The sequence below is a fragment of the Cherax quadricarinatus genome, chromosome 30 (assembly GCF_038502225.1).
Source record: "Cherax quadricarinatus isolate ZL_2023a chromosome 30, ASM3850222v1, whole genome shotgun sequence".
NCBI lineage: Eukaryota > Metazoa > Arthropoda > Malacostraca > Decapoda > Parastacidae > Cherax > Cherax quadricarinatus.
Genome location: NC_091321.1, coordinates 24,645,211 through 24,666,667, shown reverse-complemented (window position 1 = coordinate 24,666,667; position 21,457 = coordinate 24,645,211). Strand labels below are relative to the sequence as shown.

The 21,457-nt window shown below is 38.7% G+C and overlaps 1 protein-coding gene across 5 annotated transcripts in view; it reads right to left on the bottom strand.

The window, feature by feature from the left end:
- Positions 1-21,457, bottom strand: part of LOC128692714 (glycerophosphocholine phosphodiesterase GPCPD1) — a 237,459-nt gene that overhangs the window by 141,773 nt on the left and 74,229 nt on the right. For all 5 annotated transcript variants that reach the window (XM_070090010.1, XM_070090014.1, XM_070090012.1 and 2 more), the window contains 4 exons: positions 16,212-16,346; positions 12,780-12,900; positions 2,634-2,803; positions 121-261 (listed from right to left, as the gene is read on the bottom strand). In XM_070090010.1, the coding sequence (XP_069946111.1) occupies positions 121-261; positions 2,634-2,803; positions 12,780-12,900; positions 16,212-16,346 (567 nt within the window). The remainder of the gene's footprint in view (positions 1-120; positions 262-2,633; positions 2,804-12,779; positions 12,901-16,211; positions 16,347-21,457) is intronic.

Below are 21,457 nucleotides of genomic sequence, written 5' to 3'. Positions count from 1 at the left end.
TTTTGGATTTCTATGGTTGTATTTTGACTGGCTAAAAGAACATTTGCACACAAAACTAACATTAACCCATTAAAATTGATGAACTCCTAAGGGATGGGAGGACAAAACAACAAGACTTACAGCAACTTCTGTGATAGGCCAAGTAGGTTTAGTATTGATATGTAGACTGGAAATATCAAAATCTGTACTCTCATCTATTCCTCCCATGTGAGGCTCATGAGGACTGTTGATTAGGTCAATTGGAGTCACTTTTACCCTAACCTGCAAAAACAAATAAAATTTATTTTGTCTTCATATGTACATCAAACATTTATTTTTCTTTTAATATTCAAAAGAAGATAAAAACTGTCTTTACACAAATGTGTATTTCTTCATAATATACAGTATTGCAGCTCTTCATGAAGTACGAAAATTGTCAAGTAAATTTTCCTAACACCAATGGTTATTACATTTTGCTCAATACTTTTTATGTTGTTAGTAAAGTCCTAGCCTAACACTGACTAAAATGCTATGTATAACTATGAACTTCTTGTAGAAACACATGCACTCTTGTCCTATTTTCATAAGTATATCTTCCTAAGAAAGGAAGTTATCTAATGAAGGACACACCAATCAGGTGTTAACCGAGGCTTTTAGTTTTTACAAACTTTAACACTTTGCAGAACTTGAATACCCGGTAATTTAATTTTATGCCCATAAGATACGATATTCTAGGTAGTAGGTTGATAGACAGCAGCTGCCCAGGGAGGTACTACTGTCTTGCCAAGTGAGTGTAAAATGAAAGCCTGTAATTGTTTTACATGATGGTAGGACTGCTGGTGTTTTTTCTGACTCATAAACATGCAAGGTTTCAGGCATGTCTTGCTACTTCTACTTACACTTAGGTCACACTACACATACATGTACAAGCATATATATACACACCCCTCTGGGTTTTCTTCTATTTTCTTACTAGTTCTTGTTTATTTCCTCTTATCTCCATGGGGAAGTGGAACAGAATTCTTCCTCCATAAGCTATGCATGTTGTAAGAGGTGACTAAAATGCCAGGAGCAAGGGGCTAGTAACCCCTTCTCCTGTATATATTACTAAATGTGAAAGGAGAAACTTGTGTTTTTCCTTTTGTGCCACCCCGCCTCGGTGGGATACGGCCGGTGTGTTGAAAGAAAGAAAGAAAAGATACGATATTCTCCAGGGGGAAGTGGAACAGAATTCTTCCTCCATAAGTCATGCATGTCGTAACAGACAACTAATATGCCAAGAGCAAGGGGCTAGAAACCCCTTCTCCTGTATACATTACTAAAGTTTAAAGGAGAAACTTTTGTTATTATCTTTGGGCCACTCTGCTTCAGTGGGATAAGGCCAGTTTGTTGAAAGAAAACCGAAAATACGATATACTGCCTATTACCAAACCTCATTCTATACTAGGTTTAATTGAAGGTCCCCCCCATTATCATTCACCCCTGGCACTCCTGGCCCAATACAAGAGTTTCTCCCACTTCAGCATTTAGGTCCCCCCTCCCCCCAATTACTTTCTCACTTCGTCCAAAACTGCCTGAACACTCTCTTAACAAAGTCTGAAACTTTAACTAACTTTTCTTTTCAACAAACCGGCCATATCCCACCGAGGCAGGGTGGCCCAAAAAGAAAAACATAAGTTTCTCTTTTTAAATTTAGTAATTTATACAGGAGAAGGGGTTTAGCCCCTTGCTCCCGGCATTTTAGTAGCCTCTTAAAACACGCATGGCTTACGGAGGAAGAATTCTGTTCCACTTCCCCATGGAGATAACAGGAAATAAACATGAACTAGAAAGAAAATAGAAGAAAACCCAGAGGGGTGTGTATATATATACTTGTAAATGTATGTGTAGTGTGACCTAAGTGTAAGAAGTAGCAAGACATACCTGAAATCTTGCATGTTTATGAAACAGACAAAAGACACCAGCAATCCTACCATCATGTAAAACAATTACAGGCTTTCGTTTTACACTCACTTGGCAGGACGGTAGTACCTCCCTGGGTGGCCGCTGTCTACCAACCTACTACTTATAACTTTAACTGTACCAATATAATTTATATTATCACACTCAGCAGGCAGTGAGAAAGAATAAACTACTACTTGTAGTTCCAGCACACTTCTTACAATCTAAGACATTTGAGACAAGATGAGCATCTTAAAATATGCTGAAAATATGGCAGTGTATGGGAAACTTGAGATTACCCTATGTGGTATGTTATCTATCAAAATGTATCTTTTAGTCATGATCAACTGTCTCTAATATGGAGATGTATTTCACAGTGAATTGTACACGACCTTTAATTTTACATCCAACATGACTAATGACACATACTATGCAAAATACTAAGAGTTCTAAATAATTTATATTTTACGCACAATAGCTAGTACAGATTTTATACAACCCAGTAAATGAAAAGCCAGAGAATAACCTCTGCCACCAATTCCTACAATACACCAAATTCAAACAAGATTTTCAGAAATATGATACTCTGTTAAGAAATACAAATGTAACACAATGATACTTCAATTACTCAAACAACCCTGTGATTATCAAACACCATAGTTATGTTAGCCTCGCTAAGTTACAAAAAAAGATCTTCCAATACATGTACTTACATTTTTATTTTGGTACTTCTTCTTAAAAAGCATTATGGGGTCATTGTAGAGGGTGGAGTTACAGAGCCGGAACTGAACCACCGAGTCTTTCACTAACCATCCTTGGTCAACTCGTTCATATCCTCCATACAAGCCAAATTGCTCTACGTTTCCTTCTGCTACATTGCTCACTGATGGTACACAAATTAAATACAGCTAGAATTTGGAATAAATACAGTAACAAACTAGGAATGAAATATATTAGGAGGACAGAAATAAAAATGAACACTCAAGAATAATCGTGTACAGTACAATAATCCTTGTTTATGAGGGTTCACCATATACGAATTCACCATTATCCAATGATTCCATTTCTACCAGTAATTCCCTGTGTGATGCAAATTTTCTCCTATATGAATAAAAGCATGATGCCAAAACAACTGACTGCAAACAGCCAAACATTTGAGTAGTGGTTCAAACAACATTTTATGGTGGAGGCAGAGAGCCTGGAACATATCTATTACATAAAAAAAGGGATACCTGTACAAGCTGAGCTTGGAATGAAAGTGTGAATGTAATAATGTGACCCTAAGGGTGAGATATACACATCACTTCTCTTCCTAATGATAATGGCTGTGGAAGCATCTTACTAAGTATATTTCTTTCTTTCAACAAACCGGCCGTATCCCACTGAGGCAGGGTGGCCCAAAAAGAAAAACAAAAGCTTCTCTTTTTTAAATTTAGTAATTTATACAGGAGAAGGGGTTACTAGCCCCTTGCTCCCGGCATTTTAGTTGCCTCTTACAACACGCATGGCTTACGGAGGAAGAATTCTGTTCCACTTCCCCATGGAGGTAAGAGGAAATAAACAAGAACTAGAAAGAAAATAGCAGAAAACCCAGAGGGGTGTGTATATATATGCTTGTACATGTATGTGTAGTGTGACCTAAGTGTAAGTAAAAGTAGCAAGATGTGCCTGAAACCTTGCATGTTTATGAGTCAGAAAAAAGGACACCAGCAATCCTACCATCATGTAAAACAATTACAGGCTTTCATTTTACACTCACTTGGCAGGATGGTAGTACCTCCCTGGGCAGTTGCTGTCTACCAACCTACTACCTAGAACTAAGTATATTTATCCATCATAAATACAGGATTGCTTCACAGCACTACCCCTTAAGGGAGGTGCCTTTATGCCAGTGGTAAGTAAACTCTTGATCCAAGGAACTGGACTTACCTGTATCTTCATTGCACTGAACATGATTAGTTCCTATTCTTCAAGTACTTTATGGCCTCTACATGTTTAGCACTTCTTCTTTATTAAAATAAATTCATAATTCTAGAAAAGAGAACATTAACAAATGGAAAGAAAATAGTGTGCATCCTACCAGAAGATGACTTGCAAGTAAACTAATATCACTGTCCAAAAATATAAATTATGAAGTAGAGAATCTTTTTCGGAAGGTAATAAAACAAAAGTACGAAATCTGATGGGAAATTGATGAAATTATGCTATCGGCTATTTTGCCCACTTTGAGTCCCATTTTAGGGCAATTACAGTGTTCCAGTCAACCAAATTCTTAGCTATTTCACTATTCCATTTTATCGACTGAGCACAAGAAACCACCCAACCAACTATTTCAACTACCCAATAAAGTGATCAGAAACTGAGAATTTGTCCGATTTCACACAAATTTCAAAATATTTCAATTTTAAAATATGGTCCAGAATAAACAATGTAGGCATTCCCAGCACTAAAATAACACCTCCTCTGTTCATTAGTTATGTTTCCAGGCTTTACACACAATTTTCTTTTGACTTTTTATTCACACACGCACAATAAAATGGAAGATTTACTGTTATGCAATATTGGAATAATTGTAAAAATAATATCAGCGCATTTGTGAATGCATATTAGACCCACCAGTTGACATGTATTGGAAGGGTGAAGTGATTTTTTTACTCTTGAACATCAGCAAAAATCAAACATTTCTGCTATTTTGAGCTCAATTTCAAGCTATTTTCATTTCTAAAACCAATCAAAATCATCTCTATATCTGTAACTTATTTTCCATTCTGTCAATTGAGACCAAGAAACTATGAATACAACCATAAAAATCATGTGAAAATACATAACAAAATTGCTGTTTTAAACCAAAAACAAGGTCCTGTTTTTTCCTCATTATGCACTGCATGCTGCAGGATATTCTTTTAGATGGTGCACATTACCACACAGACCGATTCTCCCATATCTAAGCCCAAATTTACCACTCGCATTTTATTTGAGTGAGCTGAGCTCGTGGCGAAGAACTACAGCACTGACACTGGCTTCAAAGCCATTGAACTACGGCACAAACCCTGAAAGGGTTAATAAAAAGTAATCACCTTATGATTTACTTCACTCTATTTTTGTGTTTGTTCTGTTTTAACATCTTTGTATAATTCAAGAACTTGCTAAACACACTTTTTTTTAAACATGGAGAGTTGCTCTTTCTGCACATTGGTTATGAAAAATCACTCTTTGACACTGTTTATGAGAATATCCTACAGACAGGAGACCTGCATGATAGACAAGATCAGACACCTGACATGGCAACAACAGTATCTTACCCCTTTCAGGGTCCAAGGCCAAAATCTGATGTGGTGCCCCAGTGTCCAAGAATTTAAAAAAAAAAAAACTTTTTTTCTTATGAAATGGTAGAGAATCTTTTTGTGAAGGTAATAAAACAAAAAGTACGAAATTTGATGGAAAATTGATGAAATTATGCTCTCGCGAATTTTGATGTGTCAGCGATATTTACGAATCAGCGATTTTGCCGACTTTGACTCCCATTTTAGGCCAATTACATTATTCCAGTCGACCAAATTCTTAGCTATTTCACTAGTATTACTTCTATTCTATTGATTGAGCACAAGAAATCGCCAAGTCAACTGTTTCAACTACAAAATAAAGTGATCGGAAATTGGTAATTTGGCCAATTTAACACAAAGTTCAAAATATTCCAATTTCGAAATAGGGTCCAGAATAAACAATGTAGGTATTCCTGGCACTAAATTAACATTTCCTCTGTTCATTAGTTACGTTTTGAGGCTTTACAAATAAATTCCATTTTAATTTTTTATTCACAATGATTTTTTATTCACACCAAAAAATAAGATTTACTGTTATGCAATATTGTAATAAATGTATAAATATCATCGCCACATTTGTGAATGTATATTAGACCCACCAGCTGGCGTGTATTAGACGTGTGAGGTCGTTTGTTTAGTCTTGAACATCGGCAAAAATTTAACATTTCCGCTACTTTGAGCTCAGTTTCAAGCTATTTCCAGTGCTAAAACCAATCAAAATCATCTCTATTTCTGTAATGTATCATCCATTCTATCAAATGAGACCACGAAATCGCAAATACAACTATAAAAAACATACGAAAAAACACTGCAAAGTCGCTGTTTTAATCTAAAATCATGGTCTCAGTTTTTTTTCTCTCATTATACACAATGTGCTGCAGTATTTGTTTTATGTGGTGCACACATACCACATAGATGTATTCTCTCATATCTAGGCCCAAATTTACCATTCACAATTTATCAGAGTGAGCTGAGCTCATGGCGTAGATCTACGGTTTGGACCCTGAACGTAAAGCCGTAGATCTACAGGACGGACCCTGAAAGGGTTAAGGCAGGGAATGTCTTTCAACAACTCTTTTACTAACAAGCATGACCTACTTCAAGTAGTGGGCCCCTGTTTACATGTGACCTCATCTCCAAGCTGCTACACCTCACTTTCAGTTCCAGTATACACATCTCTGGCCTCATGCCTCTGCTTCAGGATAAGAGACTGATGATCTTCCATCAAGGCTGAGTGACTGATGATCTCAAACTACCTCTCCACCTCTACTGTCTCCAGGATTGCAATCACCTCTGTATTCAACTGATGAAGCCTGATGAGCAGGCAAAACATTTCATTAATAAAGATGCCTAAGAGCTGCCCATGTGTCTTACTTATCAACTTATAGTGAAACTGCTAGCAAATGTGAACCAATTTTAATGATTCCAGCATTGACTGAATATGAAGAGAACAGGTTCTTTGCAATGAAACAAATTAAAACTTTCTCCTGAAATTTTCATCTCAAGAAAGATTAGAAAGCTTTGCCATTCTATCAACTGATAATTTTTTTTTTTTTCTTTCAACAAGTCGGCCGTCTCCCACCGAGGCAGGGTGAACCAAAAAAGAAAGAAAATCCCCAAAAAGAAAATGCTTTCATCATCATTCAACACTTTCACCACACTCACACATAATCACTGTTTTTGCAGAGGTGCTCAGAATACAACAGTTTAGAAGCATATACGTATAAAGATACACAACATATCCCTCCAAACTGCCAATATCCCAAACCCCTCCTTTAAAGTGCAGGCATTGTACTTCCCATTTCCAGGACTCAAGTCCGACTATATAAAAATAACCGGTTTCCCTGAATCCCTTCACTAAATATTACCCTGCTCACACTCCAACAGATCGTCAGGTCCCAAGTACCATTCGTCTCCATTCACTCCTATCTAACACGCTCATGCACGCTTGCTGGAAGTCCAAGCCCCTTGCCCACAAAACCTCCTTTACCCCCTCTCTCCAACCCTTTCGAGGACGACCCCTACCTCGCCTTCCTTCCCCTATAGATTTATATGCTTTCCATGTCATTCTACTTTGATCCATTCTCTCTAAATGACCAAACCACCTCAACAACCCCTCTTCTGCCCTCTGACTAATACTTTTATTAACTCCACACCTTTTCCTAATTTCCACACTCCGAATTTTCTGCATAATATTTACACCACACATTGCCCTTAGACAGGACATGTCCACTGCCTCCAACCGTCTCCTCGCTGCTGCATTTACCACCCAAGCTTCACACCCATATAAGAGTGTTGGTACTACTATACTTTCATACATTCCCTTCTTTGCCTCCATAGATAACGTTTTTTGACTCCACATATACCTCAATGCACCACTCACCTTTTTTCCCTCATCAATTCTATGATTAACCTCATCCTTCATAAATCCATCCGCCGACACGTCAACTCCCAAGTATCTGAAAACATTTACTTCTTCCATACTCCTCCTTCCCAATTTGATATCCAATTTTTCTTTATCTAAATCATTTGATACCCTCATCACCTTACTCTTTTCTATGTTCACTTTCAACTTTCTACCTTTACACACATTCCCAAACTCATCCACTAACCTTTGCAATTTTTCTTTAGAATCTCCCATAAGCACAGTATCATCAGCAAAACGTAACTGTGTTAATTCCCATTTTGAATTTGATTCCCCATAATTTAATCCCACCCCTCTCCCAAACACACTATCATTTACTTCTTTTACAACCCCATCTATAAATATATTAAACAACCATGGTGACATTACACATCCCTGTCTAAGACCTACTTATACCGGGAAGTAGTCTCCCTCTCTTCTACACAACCTAACCTGAGCCTCACTGTCCCCATAAAAACTCTTTACAGCATTTAGTAACTTACCACCTATTCCATATACTTGCAACATCTGCCACATTGCTCCCCTATCCACTCTATCATATGCCTTTTCTAAATCCATAAATGCAATAAAAACTTCCCTACCTTTATCTAAATACTGTTCACATATATGCTTCAATGTAAACACTTGATCTACACATCCCCTACGCACTCTGAAACCTCCTTGCTCATCCGCAATCCTACATTCTGTCTTACCTCTAATTCTTTCAATTATAACCCTACCATACACTTTTCCTGGTATACTCAATAAACTTATTCCTCTATAATTTTTACAATCTCTTTTGTCCCCTTTCCCTTTATATAAAGGGACTATACATGCTCTCCGCCAATCCCTAGGTACCTTCCCCTCTTTCATACATTTATTAAACAAAAGTACCAACCACTCCAACACTATATCCCCACCTGCTTTTAACATTTCTGTCATGATCCCATCAGTTCCAGCTGCTTTACCCCCTTTCATTCTACATAATGGCTCACGTACCTCCCCCACACTTACATTCTGCTCTTCTTCACTCCTAAAAGATGGTATACCTCCCTGACTAGTGCATGAAATTACCACCTCCCTTTCTTCCTCAAAATTTAAAAGTTCCTCAAAATATTCTCGCCATCTACCTAATACCTCCCTCTCCCCATCTACTAACTCCCCTACTCTGTTTTTAACTGACAAATCCATACTTTCCCTACACTTTCTTAACTTGTTTAACTCACTCCAAAATTTTTTCTTATTTTCATTAAAATTTCTTGACAGTGCCTCTCCCACTCTATCATCTGCTCTCCTTTTGCACTCTCTCACCACTCTCTTCACCTTTCTTTTACTGTCCATATACTCTGCTTTTCTAATAACACTTCTGCTTTGTAAAAACCTCTCATAAGCTAACTTTTTCTCTTTTATCACACCCTTTACTTCATCATTCCACCAATCACTCCTCTTTCCACCTGCCCCCACCCTCCTATAACCACAAACTTCTGCCCCACATTCTAATACTGCATTTTTAAAACTATTCCAACCCTCTTCAACCCCCCAACTACTCATCTTTGCACTAGCCCACCTTTCTGCCAACAGTCGCTTATATCTCCCCCGAACTTCCTCCTCCCTTAGTTTATACACTTTCACCTCCCTCTTACTTGTTGTTGCCACCTTCCTCTTTTCCCATCTACCTCTTACTCTAACTGTAGCTACAACTAAATAATGATCCGATATATCAGTTGCCCCTCTATAAACATGTACATCCTGGAGCCTACCAATCAACCTTTTATCCACCAATACATAATCTAACAAACTACTTTCATTACGTGCTACATCATACCTTGTATATTTATTTATCCTCTTTTTCATAAAATATGTATTACTTATTACCAAATCTCTTCCTACACATAGGTCAATTAAAGGCTCCCCATTTACATTTACCCCTGGCACCCCAAATTTACCTAATACTCCCTCCATAACATTTTTACCCACTTTAGCATTGAAATCCCCAACCACCATTACTCTCACACTTGATTCAAAACTCCCCACACATTCACTCAACATTTCCCAAAATCTCTCTCTCCTCTACACTTCTTTCTTCTCCAAGTGCATACACGCTTACTATAACCCACTTTTCACATCCAATCTTTATTTTACTCCACATAATCCTTGAATTAATACATTTATAGTCCCTCTTTTCCTGCCATAGCTTATCCTTCAACATTATTGCTACTCCTTCTTTAGCTCTAACTCTATTTGAAACCCCTGACCTAATCCCATTTATTCCTCTCCATTGAAACTCTCCCACCCCCTTCAGCTTAGTTTCACTTAAAGCCAGGACATCCAGCTTCTTCTCATTCATAACATCCACAATCATCTCTTTCTTATCATTTGCACAACATCCATGCACATTCAGACTTCCCACTTTGACAATTTTCTTCTTATTCTTTTTAGTAATTTTTACAGGAAAAGGGGTTACTAGCCCATTGTTCCCGGCATTTTAGTCGACTTTTACAACACGCAAAATATTCAGAGCAAGCCAGTGACCATTCTCCTTGAAAGTCATAAATTCTAGTGTACTACATGTTAAATAATATTGTAGGTTATTACTTATTTTATTCGTTGACTGAATCAATAAAAACATATTTATTAATACTCATGCTTCACATTTAAAAAACTTACCAGTGTCTTTTGCTTTAAAAATTTTCATGACACACCACTGAAAAGAATAGGTAAGGCCTTCTCTCCAAGGAAGAATAATTAAGAGTATCTGAGAAAAATTACTATTCTATGGATTCACCAATTCCTAAGGTGGCATTCAATAAACTTAGAAAACATTATGAAATTCTAGGGTAAAAAAAATATCAACAAAAGTAAATAATTCTCTTCAGAGCAAAGGTATCCTCCCTCCCAACTACTAATACTGTCAATAAGCTTACCAACATCATCTCTACCATAGGAACTAATCTTCAACCATCCCAGAGGCTTACACCAACCAGCATCAGTAGCTATCTGACCAATAATTACAATTTCTTTTTCTTTTACTTTTCTCCTACCACACATTCTGAAAAACCTCCAATCATAAAAAACACTTAAAAAATTGGCTAATATCACAGAAGAAATCTCCACCAATATTTACATGACAGCTGCACAAGTACTCTCTCCCTTTAATTCAATACCTTTCAACAAATCATTTTTTTTTTTTTGGGCCACCCTACCTTGGTGGGAAACAGCTGATGTGTTAATAAAAAAAAAATCATTTGAAGAAAACTTTTCCAGTCTCAAAAGAGCCAGAATAACACCAATCTACAAAGGTGGTGATCAAATCAATATTACAAATCACAGAACAATAATCATAATACTTTAAAACAATCTGAGAAAATGACTTGCAAGCAGTTGTACTCATACTTCACCAAAATGCTCACTCGCTGATTAAGATCAGGGACCCCTTCCCTTCCTCCAAACAACACTCACAATGCAATCAGTAAAAATTCTTGACACAATTTATGAAACATTTGAAAGAAATAAGTACTGTATTGGACTTCTTATAATTGATGTGTGGCATGCAAAGAGAATGTTACAATTTATTCGGCGATGTCCCAAAAACTATTCGTCTCCATTCACTCCTATCTCACAGGCTCATGCATACATGCTGGAAGTCCACGCCTCTCGCCCACAAAACCTCCTTTACCACTGTCCCTCCAACCTTTTTGGGGACAACCCCTACCCTGCCTTCCTTTCCTTACAGATTTATATGCTCTCCAAGTCATTCTGCTTTGTTCCATTCTCTCTAAATGACCAAACCACCTCAACAGCCCTTCTTCAGCCCTCTGACTAATACTTTTAGTAACTCCACGTCACCTCCTAATTTCCACACTATGAATTCTCTGCATAATATTTACACCACACATTGCCCTTAGACAGGACATTGCCACTGCCTTCAGCCGCCTCCTCGCTAAAGCATTTACAACCCATGCTTCACACCCACATAAGAATGTTGGTACCACTATACTCTTGTACATTCCCTTCTTTGCCTCCATGGATAATGCTGTCTCCACAGATATCTCAAATCACCACTCACCTTTTTTCCTTCATCAATTCTATGGTTAACCTCATCCTTCATAAACCCATCTACTGACAAGTCAACTCCCAAATATCTGACAACATTCACTTCTTCCATACTCCTTCCAATGTCATATCCAATTTTTCATCTAAATCATTTGATACCCTCATCACCTTACTCTTATTTATGTTTACTTTCAACTTTCTACCTTTACATACCTGTATGTATCATCTGGTGAAGGCAAATATGCATTATAATCTACTGCTGAGTTTTGTTTGTTCCACATTCCCATTACGACCAGGTCTCATAGGCCATTCTTTACCCATGTTCGTAATAATCTGCATAATGCTTTCAATAAAACTGAAAACATAACTCATTGCAAACTCAATTACCTGAGACTTCAAATTCTGTGGAAAAAGACACTTGTGTACAGTTTAGGATATTTATTAAAGGAAATGTTTCGCCACGCGTGGCTTCTTCAGTCCTTTCACCACTCATGGCAAAACGTTTCCTTCAATAAATGTCTTGAACTGTACATAAGTGTCTTTTTCCACATCTTGTCAGTATCACCACACCATTTCTCTACTTCAAATTCTACTTGCAGGAAAGACAACCCATAGTTATGAATGACACTTCAACTACCAAGCTAATTAAGTGTACAAGGGTGATGTGGAATAAAGCTGTATGAAAATATAATACTGAATACTCACAGGGAGAACAGCTGAACAGTCTCACAGAACATTTAAGAGTAAAAGGTGAGTTAATAGTGGCCTGAGTACCTTGAAGTAATGGGTGATGATTCTTGTGGGAAGATGATAACTGAACATGCCAGTCCAGTAGTGTGTTGTTCCCTACCCAGGTCCTGCCTAACCTGCAGTGTGTATCATTCACTACCTAGGTCCTGGCCAACCTGCAGTGATTGTTGTTCACTACCCAGGTCCTACCCAACCTGCAAAATGTGTTGTTCACTACTCAGGTCCTGCCCAACCTACAGTAAGTGTTGTTCACTACATAGATCTTGCCCAACCCATGAGAAACTTGACACACACAAGACAAAAAATATGGACAAGTACTTATCAATTACCTCCATCAGGAATTTTTCTGGGCAACATATTTGTCTCCCAACGTCTGACCACGACAACTTGTTCATCATGTAGACCAGGCCGGCCCTCCAGGATGATACACACACAATAACGATACTCAACCTGACAAAAAATACGAGACATGAAAAAATAATTACAAATGTAACCAACTCTAAATGTGCACAACACAACTGTATGTTTATGTTAAATGAATGAATGGACAAAGTGGCATAGAGAGAGCACTGTAATTAATTAAACTTTGAAGGTATACCAAAGAGAGGGAGATATAGTGTGTGAGGAAGTGCAGAATGGTTATAAATAGCACATATGAAGTGGTAATGAATAAGGCCAACTGGAAGCAGTTAAGAGTAACTGACATTTTTTCATCTATGATAGCCAACAGAGAATATTTAACAGCCAGCTTATTAAGTGGCTAAGATACTGCTGTGGATGCAGTGTAGATTACAGTGATGGTGCTCTAACACTGTAATGCTGCTAAAAATTAAGAGTGTAAATGGGCAAGTATCACCAAATTCGGTATGTAAATAAGTTTATTCAGGTATGCACAAATACAGTTACATAGATTATAATACATAACAGCATATGTGTAGAAAACCTACGATAACCTTAAAAAGTCAGACAAAATGACATATTTCCACTTGGGTCTTCACACCTTTTGTTCTTAAGTCTTATTTAGGTATACATCTTCGTTTTACCATGAATGTGGAAAATTGGATTATAATTGACTGATGAGGAGGAAATCCAATGAACTAAAGTATTCTTGCACTTTATACCACATAAATAAGAACATAAAGACGGAACACTGCAACAGGCCTACTGGCCTATGCAAGGCAGGTCCAATTCTCCCACCAGCTTAAGCTCACTGACCAAGTGACCTTAAGCTCACTGACCTAGTGACCTTAAGCTCACTGACCGTCTGACCTCACTGACCTAGTGAGGTCAGACACGTCACTTAAAGGAGATGCATGGCATCCGACCTAGTAGCACAAGCTAGTTAGGTCCAGCTCACACCCACCCACACCCATTCATGTACATATTTATCCAACCTATTTTTAAAATTACACAATGTCTTAGCTTCTATGACGGTACTCAGGAGTTTGTTCCACTCATCCAAACCAGTGCTTTCCTATATCCTTCCTGAATCTGAATTTTTCCAATTTAAAACCAATGCTGCGAATCCTGTCTATGTAAGATATTTTTAGCACGCTATTTACATCCCCTTTATTAATTCCTGCTTTCCATTTATACACCTCAATCATATCCCCCCTAATTCTACGCCTTTCTAGAGAGTGCAGATTCAGGGCCCTCAGTCTATCCTCATAGGGAAGATGTCTGATACACAGGATCAACTTTGTCATCCTCCGTTGTGCGTTTTCCAGTGCATTGATATCCATTCTGTAATATGGTGACCAAAACTGCGCAGCATAATCTAAATGAGGCCTAACCAAAGATATAAAGAGTTGAAGAACAACCTGAGGACTTCTATTCATACTTCTTGCTATGAAGCCAAGGATTCTGTTAGCTTTATTTTGAACACTTATGCACTGTTGTCATGGTTTCAGATTACTGCTAACCAGAACTCCTAAATCCTTTTCACAATCCACAATATTAAGATCCACCAGGGCTTCTTGGAAGGAACGTTACTATCTTTGCTGTGCAAACATTGCAGTGGCTTTATCAATACAAATTCAAGGACATAACTGGAACACAGTGGAAATGGTATATACAAAAGATGAGGTAATCAGTCCCTCAGCCTTGGAGTTGGTGAAGAGTACCATAGCCGTGAAGAGTCCGAAGCAAAGGCATGAAGATTGGCGCTTACTGTGTTTCGTGGCTTTTTAGACGCATTTTTTTTCCATAAAAGGTCTCCAAAACCCACCCTGCGTCCTATAAAGTGAAGGTCAGTAACGGAAGCTATAAGTTTGGGGTGTGGGGTGGGCTGTAGCTCTCCATGTTACATCCGATGAAGAGCCATTGAAACTAAAACAAGTCTTATAAGCCGCGAAATACAGTATATACCGATGTCATGTGAGTGACGTGTAGCAGATGATTACCTCATGTTTTGTAAGTATTTCTACTGTCTTCCAATTATGTCCTTGAATTTGTATTGATAAAGCCACTAGATGGCAAAACATCTACAATAAAGATACCCAGATGTTGCACATGTGTCTAGTTCATCTTGTCGGTATTATACCATACATATACAACTTGTCAGACACTGCAACTTTGTGGAATCTTGGTTCTGAGAACATCTCCACAACCATCTTAATTGCTACTAGCCTGCCCCTCGGGTATGACCTACTTCCACTGGGGGAATCCCACCTACCAGTGATTGTCTTTATCTGGTTGGTAAGTATGACACATAGGCAACATTTAGGCATCTTTATTCAAAAACGTTCCGCCAACACAGTAGCCTACTTCAGTTGAGTACAGAAAGTAGGCAGAAGTACTAGAGATGTGAAGACGATGTAATCAGTCCATCACCCTTGAAGATGTAGCTTTGAGGTTGTCAGTCCCTCAGCCTGGAGAAGAATTCTGTTTTATAGTCTGAAACAATGTGAAGAACAAGTGACAGTGTGGAGACTTGTATACTAAGTCTCCACACTGTCGCTTGTTCTTCACATTGTTTCAGACTATAAAACAGAATTCTTGTCCAGGCTGAGGGACTGACAACCTCAAAGCTACACCTTCAAGGGTGATGGACTGATTATATCATCTTCACATCTCTAGTGCTCCTGCTTACTTTCTGTACTCAACTGAAGCAGCCTACTGTGTAGACGAAACGTTTTGGAATAAAGATGCCTAAATGTTGCCTATGTGCCTTACTTACCAACTTGTTGGAAATGTATACCTTTTTGATATTCACTCTCTTCATCTGCTACACGTCACTTACATGACACCAGTACATAAGTGCCAATCTACATGCCTTTGCTTCACTCCTCGCAACCATGGTATTCTTCACCACCTCCAAGGCTGAGGGACTGATGACCTCATCTTTTGTATATATTTCTACTGTCTTCCAATTATGTCCTTGAATTTGCATTGATAAAGCTACTGGATGAAAAAATGTTTACAATAAAGATACCCAGATGTTCCATATGCATCTAATTCTTCATTTTGTACATACTGTATACCATACATATACAAGCACTGCACTATTAAATCTATGCATACTACTTCCTTTCCAGATCATTTTAGCAACTGTACATTCAACTGTTCTTATTTCAAAATGCTTACCTTTCTTCAACAACCAGGGACCACTAATCAACAGACAAAATAATGAAAATTTTAAATCTATTATACTGTATTGTAAAACCAGCAGAAATTCAAAACCAAGTGTTGATGTATATAATATATATGTATATAATAAATAATTACATTATAAATACAGCATGAAATTTTAAGATACTTACCCCTGATAAAGGAATCTGAACTGAAGTTGACCACACAGTCTCTTCACTGTACATAGATGGGTTTTCAGAGTAGAGTGGGATCACTCGCTGAGAGTCCCACATCCCAAGAGAATCACAGTTCCCCACAACACACACCTTTAACACAATCATTAATCAATATTGGACTTAATAAAACACTGTGTATCATTCTATCATAAAGGATGGGTTGCATACAAGAGATAATATAATATGTAAATCTGAGGTGGGAGACTTTAGTAGTGCACTGTGGCTAACATCAAGTATTACACTATGCATTCAGTAGATAAGGCAGCTCCACATTTTTTCGTTCATTTACTGTGTACATCCATGGTAGTGCAAGAATGAGAAAACAGATGCTGACCTACCCCTACTACTCTATGATATCTTATGCTCTGATGAATCAATACAACTGCCACCTTCCCCATGCAAGCTGCAATGACTAGTTTATAAATGGTTCCACATTAACTGGAATAGCTCTGATTTGGCTATAAGAATAAGAACCTCTTAAGAGGATGGAAGGAGGAAGGTCAAGCTGAGCTAAACAGAAACTAGAATCATATACAGGTACAGGAATATGCTTCTCATTATAAAAAAAAAAACTATAACAAATGAAGACCCTTTAAGGGGTGTGCTCTTGGAAGACCCTTTAAGGGATGTGCTCTTGGTCCTAAGAATTAAAACTACCCTGTCTGTACAACACCATAACATACTAGTGAGAGATGGGAGAAAATGTGAAATAAACCCAGTGAAATGCAGGGGCACCATGAGAACAATAAGATAACATTGTATTAACATCCATAAGCCTATTTGATCAACAAGTACCTCTGTCAAGTGCAGGATCAACCAGGCTGTGATGGATGTGGGCCAGCAGGCTGCCAGAAGCAGCAGCCTGGTTTAAAAGGCAAGCACTAGATAAACCTGGCTGTAGAAGGAAAACTCTTGAACTAAATCAAAGGTATATTAAAGGTATCCCCTAACACAGTGAATCTCACTCCTGCTCACTCCTTAGGTGCTGTATGGCCGCTATAGGTTCAGCACTTCCCAGTGTCACCTTCAATATAACCTTTGATGAGTCCTGAGAGTTTTTCTACTCCAAGAGTAGAAAAAGCCTTGGGCCAGGCTTGTCTGGTGCTTGCCTGGTCAACCAGGTTGTTGCTGCTGGTGGCCCACTGACTCACATATCCATCACAGCCTGGTTGACCTGGCATCTGGTGAAGATACCTGTCCAGTTTCTCTTGAATATTTCTACACTTGTCCCAGCAGTGTTTCTGATATCTTCTGATGAAATGTTGAATAGTCTGGGGCCATAGATATTGATAGTGTTCACTTAATCATATTCCACAGTTACTTCAGCTGTTGCAAGCAACCTGAAGGATTCCTTTGATATACCTTTGATGAGTTCCAAGTTTTTTCTACTCCCAGAGCCTGACCATAGGCCACACTCATCTGGTACTTGCTTAGTCAACCAGGCTGTTGCTGCTAGTACATGCAGGATGCTTCTAGAGGTCAATCCCTCTGTCACTCATTCCCAGATTCTTCAATACCCATGCACTGTGCATAAGGGGAATTACCAACAAACCTCTGGCAGTCTTCAAAAGGTAACAGGACAAATTTCTCATAACACTTCCTGACCTGGCGGGCTGTGGCTCATACATTGTACTGCATTCAGCCAGCAGTAACAGCCTGGTTGATCAGGTGCTGATCCACCAAGATGCCTACAGAGGCATTGACCCCTAGAAGCATCCTTCAGGTTGCTTGGTACAACTGAAGAAACCATGCTGTTATTATTAGTTCTGACCTTGTTGACCACAGAGGTCTGACCTGACCTCACTGACCAGAAGCATGACCTGACCTCACTGACCACATTTATGACCTGACCTCACTGACCATAGTGGTATGATCAGACCTCACTGACCACCAAGGTATGATCAGACCTCACTGACCACCAAGGTATGACCTGACCTCACTGACCACCAAGGTATGACCTGACCTTACTGACCACCAAGGTATGACCTGACCTTCATTAATTTTACATGGGAAAACAACTTTATTGCCAACTGTTCTGCAGAGGTCACCATTCACTTGGGTGTGAATTAACATGTAAAACGTAGCTGTTCTTGAAATAATTACTCTTTGGATGGGACAAAAATTTAAACCCTATAATATGCTTTTTGAAATAATGAACAGATTTAAATGCAAATTTGAAATGGTCAAAATGATTTTGATATTTGTGTGATAAATGGTTTAAAAAAAAAACAACAAGTTGAAGATCATGGGACCTTGATACAAGGAATTCTTCAACACTTGTCCAACCTTTGGACGAAGACCTACTTAGACTAGTGAATGGTTCCACTATGACCCCGCCTCCTCCTGCTTTGCCTCCTCTGACTACAGTATATAAGCCACGTGTACAGCCCTATGCTGTACATTCTACAAGACTGATGGACTGAACACATCGACTCCAGGCTGAGGGACTGATTACCTCAAACTACTCCTCTCCTTACACCTTTTTGCTTTGTAATGGACTGACAAAGCCACTGTGTGGCAAAACGTTTCCTCAAAGATTCCCATATGTTGCATAAGTGTCTCATTCTTCATCATGATTTTGATAATGTTTGATGCATATTATTTTTTTTTCAAATTTAACATAACATTTAGATCTGTAAAGCCAGAAAGACTATTTTTATGTAATACATCAATTTTTTTATTAAGACATCGGCCATTTCCCACCGAGGCAAGGAAACACTTTCATCATCACTCACTCCATCACTATCTTGCCAGTGGCGTGGTGAAACTACAGTTAAAAAACTGAAACATATCAATGTCCTGTGTAAAAAATTAAATGGTGGTGTATATGAAATAGGTATTACACTAATGGTGGTGTACAATACTGACAAGTTGATGAATGAGACACATTTGCAATACTTAGGTATCTTTATTGCTGAAATGTGCCGCTTGCACAACAGGCTTCTTCAGTTAAATACAGGTGAATATAACACTTGAGACAGATAAAGTAGTTTTGATGTGATCACTCAGTCAATCAGCCTTGGTAGGTAATGGTCAGTCCCTCAACCCTAAAGTGTAGGCCTGCAACCAGACCTTATATACTAGAGCAGAAGAGAAGTTAAACAGCAGGAGTTGATGTCACAAATGAGTGAGGCCCATTAGTAGAATTAGATCATACTAAACAGTTTAGCAAAGGAGTTGCAACAGACTTTCCCTGTACTGTACCAAAATACCATGGTGTTGCTGTGTCAGACCATTATCATATTATTGCTGGTAAACAATACTGATAAGTATCTGTTGCAACAACATTTTACCTGTTATGCAGGATAAACATACTCAACTCAAGAAAGCCTGTTGTGCATGCAAAATCTTTCGGCAATACTACCAGTAATGCAATACTCATCTGACACAGCAACACCACAGTATCTTGGTACAAGGAAAGTCTCCTACAGCTCTGCTGAACAACTGTTTATCATGACCTACTACATACCACTAATGGGCCATGCTCACCTGTAATGTCAAATGCAGCTGCTGTTGTGGAAATTATTTAATTTCCGAAGCTATAGTGCCTAATAAGTGTTTAATGTGTTATTTGGGTCAAAATGTATTTGTATTTTGAATGGAACCAACTGGGTTCCCGCTGCGCCTGCGCAGATGTGCGGGGTTATAGGTCGAACTAGGGCACGAGGTGGCGGGAGTGTTTTGAATGTAGTGAGGAAGCTGTGAAACATGGGATCAGGAAATTGGCGTTCACGGCGGCCTAAGGATTAATATAGGCCTCACTTCCTAATAGGAAGTGTCGTAATTGTTCCTGGTGAAGAATGAGGGAACGAGATTTACGTGACCACCGTGATAAAGTGGTAAAATAAGTGGATAATAGTAGGGCCGTGGGTGACGGGTGCGCCACCATGGAATGCGTCCAAGGGAAATTACCCGTGAGTTAATCCTCACTCATCGGTCTCAGATCTTAATGGAGTGACCTCTAATGTGTATAATAATTATGAGACGTTAAATCGTCTTGTAAATGGTAATGTAATCAGTGATAATAACATTAAGTTAAGAGAATGCGGGAAGTGAAATAAATCGCCCTGCTCCGAGTGAACGCGTGGTTCTCATCCCGAGGATAGCGAAGTTTTATGGAATCATGACTTCTAAACCGGGACAAACCAACGGATACCTCGTCCTGCTGGAATAAGAACCGTGTCGGTGTAGCAGGACATCGAAAAGAGATGGCGAATGGAGGAAATAAGGAGAATCAATCACCCACAGTTAAGTAACCTTTCTAGTTATAGCAGACTGATACTGGACAGTTAGGTATGTTTTAATTGGATAGGTTATGGGTGATCCAGCCACATCAAGTGACCACCAGAGAATATCTGGTAAGTGGTGGGATTATGTACAAGTGTTTTTTCCTTGATGGGTATATCCATGTGTAACCTACCCCCCCCCCCTTCATTCAGTTAAACTAATATAATCTATACAGTCCACAATTAATTAGTAGTGCCGTCCTTGAGGGTGCTACCCAATTTATACTGGTCTCGGATAGATATGGATAAGATTGTGAGGGTCGAGGGGCCACCTGCAGTGACCAGAGGTGGTTAAGTTTTCTCACATGTCTACATGGGTGACTACGGTAAACAATATCGTTGTTGTCTCCCAAGGAGATTACTCGTATGCATGTAATGCTGAGGTACGTACAAGTAATCACTCCTATAAAATTTTCCATATCTGCCCGCTGGTCCTTCCTGAACCGGATGCAATCAGTGAAAAATTAATTGAATTAATTACTTAATAATTAAGTGACTGATTGAAGAAAGTGGGTATAGGGTACACAAATTTAATCGGTCGTGTGGTGGATGATAATTAGCCCAATTAATTACTAGCACATGGGTGGCTAGGATTTATACAAGTGCAAGAATTACTCTCACAAAGTGTCTACTTAAGTCGTATAATTGGTGATTATTAATTCCCTAACCATGGCTGGGTCTGAGGAAGTTAGTGCGGCTGGCAAGTCCATGGATCCCAAAGCAAAGAAAGCATCACTACAAGCTCGGAAGGGTCATGTTACTAAATCATACAAGTGTATGGAGTTAATGAGACAAGAAACGGTAAACCCTGATGAATTAAAGCTACACCTAGATGCCTTAGAAAGTAGATATGAGTCATGTAAATTGTGGTATAAGGACTGTGAGAGCGATCTTCTGGTGAACTGTGCAGATGAT